The sequence below is a fragment of the Leucoraja erinacea genome, chromosome 8 (genome assembly GCF_028641065.1).
Source record: "Leucoraja erinacea ecotype New England chromosome 8, Leri_hhj_1, whole genome shotgun sequence".
NCBI lineage: Eukaryota > Metazoa > Chordata > Chondrichthyes > Rajiformes > Rajidae > Leucoraja > Leucoraja erinaceus.
Window position 1 is genome coordinate 6,802,004 of NC_073384.1, and position 14,018 is coordinate 6,816,021.

General features: G+C 45.8%; 1 protein-coding gene across 4 annotated transcripts in view; it reads left to right on the forward strand.

Annotated features, from left to right (window-relative positions):
- Positions 1-393: 393 nt before the first annotated feature.
- Positions 394-14,018, forward strand: part of ankef1a (ankyrin repeat and EF-hand domain containing 1a) — a 47,479-nt gene continuing 33,854 nt past the window's right edge. Inside the window, exons 1-3 of one of the 4 annotated variants that reach the window (XM_055638933.1) lie at positions 394-1,093; positions 1,200-1,317; positions 3,825-4,219. In XM_055638933.1, the coding sequence (XP_055494908.1) occupies positions 3,871-4,219 (349 nt within the window). In that variant the 5' untranslated portion in view covers positions 394-1,093; positions 1,200-1,317; positions 3,825-3,870. The remainder of the gene's footprint in view (positions 1,094-1,199; positions 1,318-3,824; positions 4,220-14,018) is intronic. The other 3 variants (XM_055638934.1, XM_055638932.1, XM_055638935.1) reach the window with 3 other exon arrangements.

Sequence of the window (14,018 nt, forward strand, 5' to 3'; positions counted from 1 at the left end):
TGAATCTTCGGTTTAAACCAGCATCTGCTGCTGTTTTGCGACACAGATATTTGCAGATGTCTGTGTTATAGATGGTTACAAAAAAAGCTGGAGAAAACTCAGTGGGTGCAGCAGCATTATGGAAAGGAGATAGGCAACGTTTCGGGCCGAAAACATCTTCGGCCGAAACCCTCAGCATCGGGGGCTGTTTGGGTGGGGGCACAAGGGAAAAGGATATTTGCCAGAAGATGGGAGGAGACAGCAGGGGGGCTAAGGAAGGGGAGTTATAGATGTTCGATGTCTCTGTGAAATCTGCAACGTCTTTCAGTTTCATGCCAGACACTTTTCATCAAAGACTCTGGGCTTGTACACTCTGGAGTTTAGAAGGATGAGAAGGGTATCTCATTGAAACAGATAAGATTGTTAAGGGTTTGGACACGCTAGAGGCAGGAAACATGTTCCCGATGTTGGGGAAGTCCAGAACCAGGGGCCACAGTTTAAGAATAAGGGGTAAGCCATTTAGAATGGAGACGAGGAAACATTTTTTCTCACAGAGAGTGGTGAGTCTGTGGAATTCTCTGCCTCAGGTGGAGGCAGGTTCTCTGGATGCTTTCAAGAGAGAGCTAGATAGGGCACTTAAAAATAGCGGAGTCAGGGGATATGGGGAGAAGGCAGGAACGGGGTACTGATTGGGGATGATCAGCCATGATCACATTGAAGGGCCGAATGGCCTACTCCTGCACCTATTGTCTATTGTCTACTGTATTGGGGGTGAGAAACCCATGCATTTCTTCGCTGTAGCTGTAGAAAGTAAAAGGAGTCCTTTAAATGGTTTGCTGGTCTTTCCCGCGTGGCTTGGAAACGTTGCCATTTCCTTGTTACACCGCGTTCATTGTGATGTCGCCATGGCAGCATTGTCGTTAGGTTCCAAAGACCATTCACTAGTTTGCGCTGCAGTCCGGAGTTGCCTCGTTCATTGCTGTTAGTTCCCCTGTTAGCCTGTGATCTCCGCACTCCATGGTCGAGGAGAGACGAAGCCCTTGATATAAACGTCCAGGGAGACTGGGAGTAACCTTTCTACCATCTGAAAAGCAGTGAAGTTTCTCAGAACGAGGTGAGTTAATTGCACTCCCTATCTCTCTCTCGAAGCTAAATTCCAACACGCGAGGCTTAATGGACCGTGATTTTATATTTTTTTGCTTTTATTCCTTCGGTGGAAGCGAGCAGGAAATTAAATTTACGGTGTAAGTAAAAGAAAAAAGTAACGAACGCAAAGGAACCAGTTTGGGGGGAAAAAAGTGTGTCGGAAGGAACTGCAAATGCTGGCTTGCACAGAAGGTAGGTCTACACAAAGTGCTGGAGTAACTCAGCGGGACAGGCAGCATCTCTCTGGAGAGTCAGAGAAGCGGGTGACGTTTCGGGTCGAGAGCCAGTTTGGAGACAAGGAACTGCAGATGCGGGTTAAAAGGCACAAAGTGCTGGAGTGACCTAACCAGGTTACTCCAGCTGAGTTACTCCAGCACTTTTGTGTTTCAGTCGGAGGAAGGTCCCCGACCTCAAACGACCCCTGTCCATTTCCTCCACTGATGCTGCTGGCACAAGGAACTGCAGGTGCTGGAATCTTGAGCAAAACACAAAGTACAGGAGGAACTCGGCGGGCCAAGCAGCTTCTGTGGAGGGAATGGACAGAGGAGGTTTGAGGAAGGGTCCCAACCCGAAACGTCCCATGTCCACTCCCTCCACAGATGCTGCTATCGCACAGACACTGAGTTCCTCCAGCACTTTGTGCTTTCTAAAAGGCAATTTGTGGCTGGCTAACTTCGACAATAGACAATAGACAATAGGTGCAGCAGGAGTAGGCCATTTGTCCCTTTGAGCCAGCACCGCCATTCAATGTGATCATGGCTGATCATGCACAATCAGTACTCCGTTCCTGCCTTTTCCCCATATTCCTTAACTATGCTATCTTTAAGAACTCCATCTAACTCTTTTCAAAGCCTCCTGCCGCCCTCTGAGGCAGAGAATTCCACAGACTCACAACTCTCTGAAAAAGTGTTTCCTCATCTCCGTTCTAAATGGCTTACCCTATATTCTTAAACTGTAGCCCCTGGTTCTGGACTCCCCCAACATCGGGAACAAGTTTCCTGCCTCTAGCAGTGTCCAAACCCTTAATAATCTTATATGTTTCAATAATATCCCTCTCATCCTTCTAAATTCCAGTTTTTGAATGAGGTTTTCTCATAATAATGTAGACCAGAGGGCCGATGAGGGAAGTTGAGGGAATTCTACAGTGCAGTTTCAAAGGATTGGAGAAATAAAGGCAGGAGAATGTGGTAGATCAGCCATGATTGAATAGTGGGATAGACTTGATGGGCCAAATGGCCTAATTCTGGCCCTAGAACGTATGAATTTATGAACAAAGAATTTGCTGGTTTACAAAAAAAAAGGACACTTAGTGGTCAAGTAACTCAGCAGATAAGGATCCCAATCTGAAACGATGCTGCCTGACCCACTGAGTTACTCCAGCACTTTGTGAAACGTCACCTATCTATGCTCTCCAGAGATGCTGCCTGGCCTGTTGAGTTACTCCAGCACTCTGTGTCTATCTTTGGTATAAACCAGCTTCTGCAGTTCTTGTGCAGGACAGAACTGCAGATGCTGAAATGTCACCCATTCCTTCTCTCCAGAGATGCTGTCTGACCTGCTGAGTTACTCCAGCACTCTGTGAAACGTCACCTATCCGTGTTCCCCACAGATGCTGCCTGACCCGCTGAGTTACTCCAGCACTCTGTGAAACGTCACCTATCCATATTCCCCACAGATGCTGCCTGACCCGCTGAGTTATCCATATTCCCCACAGATGCTGCCTGACCCGCTGAGTTACTCCGGCACTCTGTGTCTGCATTCCATTCCATTGTAGATTCCGGCATCCTTGTATCTCCAGGAATTGTGTAGAGAGAAACTGCAGATGCTGGTTAAAACCAAAGATGGGCACAAAGTGATAGGCCAGTCTGAAGAAGGGTCTCGACCCAAAACGTCGCCTATTTCCTTCACTCCATAGATGCTGCCTCACCCACTGAGTTTCTCCAGCATTTTTGTCTGCCTTCGATTTTCCAGCATCTGCAGTTCCTTCTTAAACACAAAGTGATAGAGTAACTCAGCGGGACAGGCAGCATCTCTGCAGAGAAGGAATGGGTGACGTTCTGGTTCGGGACCCTTCTTCAGACTGAAAGGCAGGGGAGGGGGAGACTAGACATATGGAAGGGTAAAGTGTGAAAAGGACAGATCAAAGTGGACGGTGGTCAAGGAATTGCAGAACGGTTCATTGTTGGGGGAGGGGAAGGTGACAATTCAATTCAATTCAATTCAATTCAATTTATTTGTCATTTGGACCGCTTGAGGTCCAAACGAAATGCCGTTTCTGCAGCCATACATTACAAACAAATAGACCCAAGACACAACATAATTTACATAAACATCCATCACATCGCTGTGATGGAAGGCCAAAAAAAATTTATCCCTCCACTGCACTCCCCCCCCCGATGTCAGAGTCAAAGTCAAAGCCCCCGGCTGGCGATGGCGATTGTCCCGCGGCCATTAAAGCCACGCCGGGTGGTGCAAGGTCGCACACCGGGTCTTGGTGCTAAAGCCCCCGGTGTGCGCTCGCAGAGTCCCGCGGCCATTCCAAGCCGCGCGGGGCGGTGATGTCAGGCCCCGCTCCAGGAACCTCCAACGAAGGAAGCCCTTCCTCAGCCTGAGGGTGAGGAGAAGGGGCTGGGAATGAGAGATAATGCAGCAGGAATTGTTGGATTGATAATATTAATAACTCGTGGTCTTTTGCCCAGAACGGCCCCAGATGCGAAGAGGGTGAGTTGATGATACAATGGCGAGATGTCACACATGGCACAGGGACGGCTTCAGACTCTGCAGGTCTACAAACTCATCCAGTTCGTCAGGCAGCAGGAGAAGGCGGAGATTGAGAAGCTGCTGGCGTTGGGCGTGCCTCACTTGGTCAACTTGAGCGAGCCCAGCCAAGGGGAGTTTGCCCTGCACGTGGCTGCCTTGGCCAACGATGTTGACACGTGCAAGCTGCTGCTGTCGCTCGGCGCCGAGCCCAACATGGTGGACCTGGACGGGCGGACGGCAGCGATGGTTGCTGCCGAGGCGGGCCACGACCTCACCATGGAGGTGTTGGCAGAGGCAAACGCCGACATGACCATCGTAGACAAGGACGGCAAAGGTAACAGCAGTTTAACATTCTAGCAATTAATTTTAGTTTGGTTTAAGTTTAGTTGAGAGATACAACGCGGAAACAGGCTCTTCGGCCCACCGGGTCCGCGCTGACCAGGGATCCCCGCACATTAACACTATCCTACACCCACTGGGGACAATTTTTACATTTACACCTAGACAATTAATCTACAAACCTGCACATGTCTTTGGAGTGTGGGAGGAAACCGAAGATCACGGGGAAAACCCACGCAGAACGTGCAACCCAAAGATCCTATAACGGAGCAAGATAGACCACTCCTTCTAAATGCAATGGGCTGACGTGTAATACGCAACGGAGCGGAACGCGGGCCTTTTTTTCATTCATTTCAGTAACCCGACCCGACCCGACTCGCAGTGTAATCAACGTTGCGGGGGAACAGTTTGTATTAATAAATTATAATTCTGAAAATTAGAAGATTTTTACCAAATAACTTTCATTTTTATGAGGATGTTTCCGTAACCGGCTTCCGTCTCCGCACTAGTATCCTATGGGTCTTTGGTGCGGAGACGGAAGCTGGTTACGGAAATGGGGCCGGAAATGACCCACGAATCTGACCATGACCGTACTACGTCTTTTTCGTCGAGTGATCTATCTTGCTCGCAACAGGATCTTTGGTACAAACTCTGTACAGACTGCACCCGTTGTCGGGATCGAACCCTGCATTTGCCGAAAGGCAGCAACTCTACCGCTGCGCCACAGGAACTGTAGATGCTGGTTTACAGCGAAGATAGATACAAAAAGCTGGAGTAACTCAGCGGGTCAGACAGCATCCTACCACAACCAGAGAGCAATGCTGAACTACTATCTACTTCATTGGTGACCCTTGATCGGACTTTGCTGGCTTTACCTTGCACTAAACGTTATTCCCTTATCATGTATCTATACAATGTAAATGGCTCGGTTGTGATCATGTATTGTCTTTCTGCAGACTGGTTTGCAACAAAAGCTTTTCACTGTACCTTGGTACACGCGACAATAAACTAAACTTAGCATCACTGGAGAAAAGGAATAGATGACGTTTTAAGTCTGAAGAAGGGTCTCGACCTGAAACGTCACCCATTCCTTCTCTCCAGAGATGCTGCCTGTCCCGCTGAGTTGCTCCTGCATTGTGTGTCTGCCATGCTGTCAGACCCGCTGAGTTGGTGTCTATCTTTAGTTTAGTTTAGTTTATTGTCACGTCTATCATCAAGATCTGAGCATCTTCCGACGTTGGTAGGTGACAAATCAAAGAGGATCTCTGGGGTGGGAGATTGCAACCTTCACGTGGTCCGCCCTGTTTCGACGAATGCAATAATCCTGGTGTGCACAATCAAATAAGATCAAACAGAACAAGTTGTCCTACAACTTTAGGCTGTGCACACCATACGCAAGAAGAAGAAGAAGAAGAAGAAGAGGATCTCTGGCATTGATATCCTTCTGGCAGTGTGGATTTTTCACACAGCGAGTGAGTGGGTTTATGGAACAGACTGCCAGAGGAGGTAGGCGAGGCAGTTACTATAACGGCATCTAAAAGACACTTGGACAGGGACATGGATAGGAAAGGTCCCGTCTGAAAAAGGACCCCAACCCGAAACTTCAACTATCCTTTTTCTCCAGAGATGCTGCCTGTCCCGCTGAGTTATTCCAGCACTTTTTATGTATGTGTCCAAGGTTCAGAGAGATATTGACATACGCCATTTTCATACAACGTACATTGTCCCCTTTCCAACTGTTATAATAATTCTTTTACCTTTATACTATGGAACGGACTTGACGACAAAGAGGGACTTAAATTGTTGAAATTCTTTGCAGCTCAGATTCTTTTTTTTCTATTTTTTTAAGTTTAAGGGGGTTTTGTTTTTTCATTTTTTTTTCTCTTTTTTCTTTTTTCTTTTTATCTTTTTGTTTTTACACATATAAGTTCTATTTTGAACACTTAACTATATTTACATAGAGACCGGGAGGTCTATGTTCAATGTGTATTTTGACACTAGACTCATATTTAGGTTATTAATGTAACCCTGATCCCTATGTATCAATATCATTGTTATGTAATATCATTATTTTTTTGTTGTCTTGTTTTTGCTTTTGAAAAAAACTAATAAAAAGATTTTAAAAGAAAGAAAGGAAGAGAGATATGGGCCAAATGCGTGCGGGCAGGTAGGCTGCCCATCAAATGCCAACTCTATTTGTTTCACCATTGGCATTCGTCCCTTCATCCTCCACACTGCTAAACTCTTTTTAAAACCCCAATCAAAACATGTCATTGTGTCTACTTCTCTCTTCCTTTCAGCGATCCGTAAATCCTATCTCTTCAGCCAAGTTTTGGTTAGCTGTCCTAACGTCTCACAAGATTATGAGATATTGGAGCAGCATTAGGCCATTCGGCCCATCAAGTCTGTTCTATCACTTGTTCATGGCTGGTCTATTTTTCCCTCTCAACCCCATTCTCCTGCCTTCTCCCCGTAACCATTGACGCCCTTACTAATCAAGACCCTGTCAATCTGCGCTTGGCCTCCACAGCCGTCTGCAGCAATGAATTCCAGAGTCACCACCCTCTGGCTCATGACATTCCTCCTCATCTCCTTGCTAAAGGCACGTCCTTTTATTCTGAGGCTTGGCCCTCTGGTCCGAGACTCTCCCACTAGTGGAAACATCCTCTCCACATCCACTCTATCCAGGTCCTTCACTGTTCAGTAAGTTTCAATGTGATTCACCCCTTCATCCTTCTAAACTCCAGTGAGCACAGGCCCTGATAGATTTATTTTTGATAGCCGTGTGAATTACTGACAAGCTTTGTTTAAGAACATGCCCAGTGATTTTTTTTTTTTTGGTACATTAAACATGGAATATAAATACAGGTTGTTGCTTACAGTGTGTAGGAAGGAACTGCAGGTGCTTGTTTAAACTGAAGATAGACACAAAATTGTGGAGTGGCTTAACGGGTCAGGCAGCATCTCCGGAGAGAAGGAATTGGTCTGAAGAAGGGTCTCGAACCGAAACGTCATCTATTCCTTCTCTCCAGAGATGCTGGCTGATCAGCTGAGTTACTCCAGCATTTTGTGTCTATCATTTGTTGCATACAGTGTTTGTTCACCGTGTCACTCAGACTCCAACCTCTCTGATTCATAGTATGAATATATATTATTATCGCTGCTATTGCTGCTATGAAAATGATCCAGACCATATATTTTGTAGATTGGACTTTCTAACACTGCACCTGTTAATTTTCAAAACTAGTACCTGTATAACAAAATAGAAACATAGAAAATAGAAAATAGGTGCAGGAGTAGGCCATTCGAGCCTAGCCAGCACCGCCATTTGATATGATCATGGCTGATCATCCAACTCAGTATCCCAACCCTGCCTTCTCTCCATACCCCCTGATCCCTTTAGCCACTAGGGCCACATAAATAGACCAGGAAGTGACCAAGAAAACAGTTACCCCCTCCCCCCACATAAAATAGACTAAAAGATCTCCAGAAACAGATTTTAAAAGAGACTACAAATAACAAAAAGACTGAAAGGACAGACAGCTGCAGGCTAGGCAGCCACACTTGATGGTGCCACCACTCGGAACGGGTGAGTGGTGGAATATTGCGTTGGGGAATGGGTCTCGTTGGGGATCCAGCCCTCCCGTGTGAGTGGGACCCAACAGGTCACACTTAGTCTAGTATCTATTATAAAATAGAGCACCAAATATCTTCCAAGGCCTAACCAATATTACCAGCTCATTCAAAGTACTTCCTTTTATAATTTATTATTTCTATTTATAAAATCGTTTGCATTTCATAGACATTTTTCTGTATAAAACAGCCCTTGAAGATTGGATTATTTGCATTTTGTTTTCCTTGTCCAAGCACTGGCTGAATCATTCTCTGCTTAGTCTGTTATTGAGACTCACCCTCTGTCATCTCACCATTCCCATACTAACTGTACTAGGGGCGGCACGGTGGTGCAGAGGTGAAGTTGCTGCCTTACAGCCCTTTCAGCGCCAGAGACCCAGGTTCGATCCCGACTAAGGGTGCTGTCTGTACCGGGGTTTGTACGTTCTCTCCCCGTGACCTGCGTGGGTTTTTTCCGGGATCTTCGGTTTCCTCCCACACTCCAAAGACGTGCAGGTTTGTAGGTTAATGTGCTTGGTATAAATGTAAATTGTCCCCAGTGTGTGTGTAGGATAGTGTTAGTGTGCGGGGATCGCTGGTCAGCGCGGACTCGGTGGGCCGAAGGGCCTGTTTCCGCTCTGTATCTCTAAACTAAACAAAACTAACCCTATAGGGAAGTGTGGAGAGTTATCCTGGGAACCCTGATCTTGGAAATTTGTGGCATGTTATAGCAAGGTGACAAAAATATCAAGGTAGGCACAAAACGCTGGAGTAACTCAGCGGGACGGGGAGCATCTCTGGAGAGAAGGAATGGGTGACGTTTCAGGTCGAGACCCTGCAAGGCCTCAGCTCACCTATTGCCTGTATTTGAAGAGCCTTGGAAAAATAAATTTAAAACCACACAGCAAAATGCTACCAACTAATTAGAAGCATTAAAATCAAGTAGAGTTCTTCAAATGTAAATGACCAGATTTGCGATTCTCTCCCTTAAATCCAGGCTGGCAAGACATTTAGATGGGTGAGGGACGATATCATTGAAACCTACCAAATAATTCAAAGATCCAGTTAGAGTCCATGTGGAGATATGTTTAGTTTAGTTTATTGTAACATGTACTGAGGTACAGTGAAAGGCTTTTGTTGCATGCTATCCAGGCAGCAGAAGGACAATATTACTATTGAGCCGTTTACAGTGTATAGATACATGATAAAGGAATAACGTTTAGTGCAAGGTAAAGCCAGCAAATTCCGATCAAGGAAGTGGGAGAGTCTAGGACCAGAGGGCGCAGTCTCACAATAAAAGGCAGAAACGGGGTACCGATTGGGGATGATCAGCCTTGATCACATTGAATGGCGATGATGCTGGCTCGAAGGGCCGAATGGCCTACTCCTGCACCTATTGTCTACTGTATATTGTCTATTTAGCCAGAGGATGGTGAATCTGTTGGATGGCAGTGAAAGCCAAGTCATTGGGTATTTTTAAAGCGGAGATTTGTAGATTCTTGATTAGTAAGGGCGTCAAAGATTATGGGGAGAAGTTGGGAGAATGGGGTTGCGAGGGTGAAATGCATCAGCCACGATTGAATGGTGGAGCAGAATGATAGTTTGGAAAAGAAAGGCCTGGATTTCATGGTGATTGGCGAAGGGACAACTATGGCCACTGTTCACACAGATGCTCGTCAGGATCTGAGCATCTTCTGAACGTTGGTATGTGTCAAATCAAGAGGATCAAGAAAAGGGGAGATGCAACGAGACCTGGGTGTCATGGTACACCAGTCATTAAAAGTAGGCATGCAGGTGCAGCAGGCAGTGAAGAAAGCAAATGGTATGTTAGCTTTCATAGCAAAAGGATTTGAGTATAGGAGCAGGGAGGTTCTACTGCAGTTGTACAGGGTCTTGGTGAGACCACACCTGGAGTATTGCGTACAGTTTTGGTCTCCAAATCTGAGGAAGGACATTATTGCCATAGAGGGAGTGCAGAGACGGTTCACCAGACTGATTCCTGGGATGTCAGGACTGTCTTATGAAGAAAGACTGGATAGACTTGGTTTATACTCTCTAGAATTTAGGAGATTGAGAGGGGATCTTATAGAAACTTACAAAATTCTTAAGGGGTTGGACAGGCTAGATGCAGGAAGATTGCTCCCGATGTTGGGGAAGTCCAGGACAAGGGGTCACAGCTTAAGGATAAGGGGGAAATCCTTTAAAACCGAGATGAAAAGAACTTTTTTCACACAGAGAGTGGTGAATCTCTGGAACTCTCTGCCGCAGAGGGTAGTCGAGGCCAGTTCATTGGCTATATTTAAGAGGGAGTTAGATGTGGCCCTTTTGGCTAAGGGGATCAGAGGGTATGGAGAGAAGGCAGGTACGGGATACTGAGTTGGATGATCAGCCATGATCATATTGAATGGCGGTGCAGGCTCGAAGGGCCGAATGGCCTACTCCTGCACCTAATTTCTATGTTTCTATGATCGCTGGCATTCTGCGTCTCTGATATCACCCTTCCGGCTGCCAGGGTAGATCAGCCATGATTGAATGGTGGAATGAACTTGATGGGCCGAATGGCCTAATTCTGCTCCTATGTCTTGAGGGCTCACATTGAAATGAACCTCAAGCGTGATTGGGCTCCATCTCAGTCTCCTTGTTTGATGGAGCGGGGTGATCTTTGCCCTGACGTCTGTTACTGTCAGAGTGTTCCAGATTTGGCTGGAGCCCGTAAGGCTAGGACACACTGACCTGCCAGTGACAGACAACCAGTAGTTCCTTTCGGAGCCAAATATCACAGCCGACTCATTTTAGCCCTTTGTTTAAAACCCAGAGAGTTGTGAATCTGTGGAATTCTCTGCCACAGAAGGCAGTGGATGGCCAATTCACTGGATGTTTTCAAGATATAATTAGATTTAGCTCTTGGGGCTAACGGATTCAAAGGATATGGGGAGAAAGCAGGAACGGAGTACTGATTTTGGATGATCAGCCATGATCATATTGAATGGCAGTGCTGGCTCGAAGAGCTGAATGGCCTCCTCCTGCACCTGTTTTCTATGTTTCTATGCTTCCTTTTTCCTATCAATCTTACTGAACCATGTCCCCTTTTCACTACTGAAGAAACGTTGCCTATTTCCTTCGCTCCATAGATGCTGCTGCACCCGCTGAGTTTCTCCAGCATTTTTTATTTTTTTTGTGTACCTCCCTTTTTCACTACGTCTGAAAAATTATTTCATGGTTTAGTTTAGAGATACAGCGTGGAAACAGGCCCTTCGGCCCACCAATTCGACGCTGACCACCGATCACCCATTCACATTAGTTCTATACTATTCCACTTTCTTATCACCTGCATACGCACTAGCGGAATATTTTTTCACAGAAGCCAATTAATCCACGAGTGGCATTGCAGGATCGTTATCTGAAACCAGCCGTTGAAGAAAGTGGGTAGAGATGACGGCTTCAAAGCACTGGCCATGAACGGGCACTCTTACAAACAAACAAACAGAACAAGGACACAGACTGATGAGGGCTGATATGGAAAAATTGGCTCTATTGAAAATATTGGGCTTGTGTTGTTGACATCACAAGAGATGGAGTTTTTGGTGCAATCACAGAATCGTGCAACATGGAAACGGACCCTTCGGTGCAAACGTGGCCCAAATGCTCCCATGCACAGTGGCGCAGCGGCAGTGTTGATGCCTCACAGCGTCAGAGATCCGGGTTCGATCCTGACCACGGGTGCTGAATGTGCGGATTTTTATTTTTTTTATTTTTTTTTTTTTTATTAGCAGTACAGTAAATCACATTAATACATCGCATATATCTTATTACATTATGTTGTACCACTTCATTTTTTGAGCTTTAAAAGAGAAAGAAATAAAAGAAGTAAGAAAAGTAAGCAAGAATCGTGAAGGTGCAGGAAAGTGTTGGGAGAACCCCTTAGGGAAGGAATTAGAGAAGGAAGCAAAGAAAATAATTAAGACCCTAGAAAGAAAGGAAAAAAAAGGAAAAAAGGAAAATCAGTCGCTCTATTGTAACACAAAACTCCGCAAAAAAGGATATACCAACCATGTTTTTATTAAAAATGTATTTTATACCCCCCATTACCCGGTCCTGGTAGCCTTTATATTTTAACTTATTATTGCACCTTAGCTTGTAATAGTTCCATAAATGCAGACCACGTCTTTTGGAAGTGATCTGCTTTACCTGCTAGGAGGAGTCTCATCTCTTCCAAGTGTAATGTTTCGAACATGTTTGAAATCCACATTTTTGTTGTTGGTATTGGAGCATTTTTCCAAAATTTAAGTATAAGCTTTTTTCCGATTATTATGTGCGGAATTTGTACGTTCTCCCCGTGACCTGCGTGGGTTTTCTCCGGGTGCTCCGGTTTCCTCCCACACTGCAAAGGCATGCAGATTTGTAGGTTAATTGGCTTGGTATAAATGTAAGGTGTATAGTCAATGTAGGATGGTGTTAATATGCGGGGGATGCTGGTCGGCTGGGACTCGGTGGGCCGAATGGCCTGTTTCAGCGCTGTATCTCTAAACCAAACTAAGCTACACCAATCCAATTTGGCCCATATCCATCCCAAATTGTCCTATCCATGTACCTGTCCAAATGCCTCTTAAGAGGCTGTCCCACTTGGCGATATTTTTTTGGCGACTGCCGGCGTCATATCAGCGTCGCCGAAAGATTTTGAACATTTCAAAAAACAGCGGCGACAAATAAAATGTTGCGACACGTGAAAAAACATCGCGCGTCAATATATCGCCACGCGCAAAACGCCGCAAATTTTTCGATGACCTGATACGTCAGTCAATGATGCCAACAATCGCCGAAAAAAATCGCCAAGTGGGACTGGCCCTTAAATCTTTTAGTCTTTTCAGTCTATGCCTTTAAGAGCCGCCCTTCTCTGGAGGCTGGAGACAGTGTATCATAGTGTCTGTATAATATACTAACGAGAAATAAAAATAGCTTGACTTTTAATTAATTATTTGCATTTTCACACCACAACCCAAAATAGTGCTGTATAAAAATGAAACGTGCTTTAATTAAACAGAAAAGTTTATTTGTGTTTGTGATGTGACCTCATTTTTGTCCTATTCTCGATGCTGACATATAACCTCCCTTCCCCCCCCCTCCCCATTCCTCCTTTAATTTAGTTTAGAGATTTAGCGCGGAAACAGGCCCTTCGGCCCACCGAGTCCGATCTGACCAGCGATCCCCGCACACTAACCCTATACTACACTAGCGACAATTTACAATTATAACAGGCCAATTAACCTACAAACCCCCTGTATGTGTTTGGAGCGTGGGAGGGGGAACCAAGGATCTCGGAGAAAACCCATGCAGGTCACGGGGAGAACGTACAAACTCCGTACAGGCAGCACCCGTAGTCGGGATCGAACCCGTGTCTCCGGCGCTGCATTCGCTGTAAGGCAGCAACACTACCGCTGCGCCACCGTGTGACCGCCTGTATTCGGACCAATTCACATACACCAAAACACTGATTTAAAAACTTAGTCGCAGTTCAGATTCTTTATTCGGTAACTCTTCATTGAAACGGAACTTAATGTACATAGAGTCGTACAGCACAGAACCAGGCCCTTTGGCCCAATTCGTCCATGCCAACCAAGATGCCCCATCTAAACTAGTCCCATTTGCCCACATGTGGCTCATATCCCTCTAAACCTCTCCTATCAATGCACCCGTCCGAGTGTTTAAGAAGGAACTGCAGATGCTGGAAAATCGAAGGTAGACAAAATTGCTGGAGAAACTCAGCGGGTGCAGCAGCATCTATGGAGCGAGGAATAGGAAATTTCGGGACAACGTTATCTATTTCCCCCCTCTCCGTGATTTAATGCCACCCGATGAGATTTCCCCAGCACCTTTTCTGGGCATAAAGTCCTAGTGTGCCCAAAATGCTGCCATAGCTCAGGCCTCAAGAACCCGGCAACATCTCATAAATCCCATTCCGTGCATCCAGCGTCTCTAGCTGATGACTTCCTTCCTACAAGCATTCCTACGTATCCTATGCTTATAGAGAGTATGGACGCAAAATGCTGGAGTAACTCAGCGGGACAGGCAGCACCTCTGGAGAGAAGGAATGGGTGACGTTTCGGGTCGAGACCCTTCTTCAGGATGTCATTAAGCTGGAAAGAGCACAGAGAAGATTTACGATGATGTTGCCAGGACTCAAG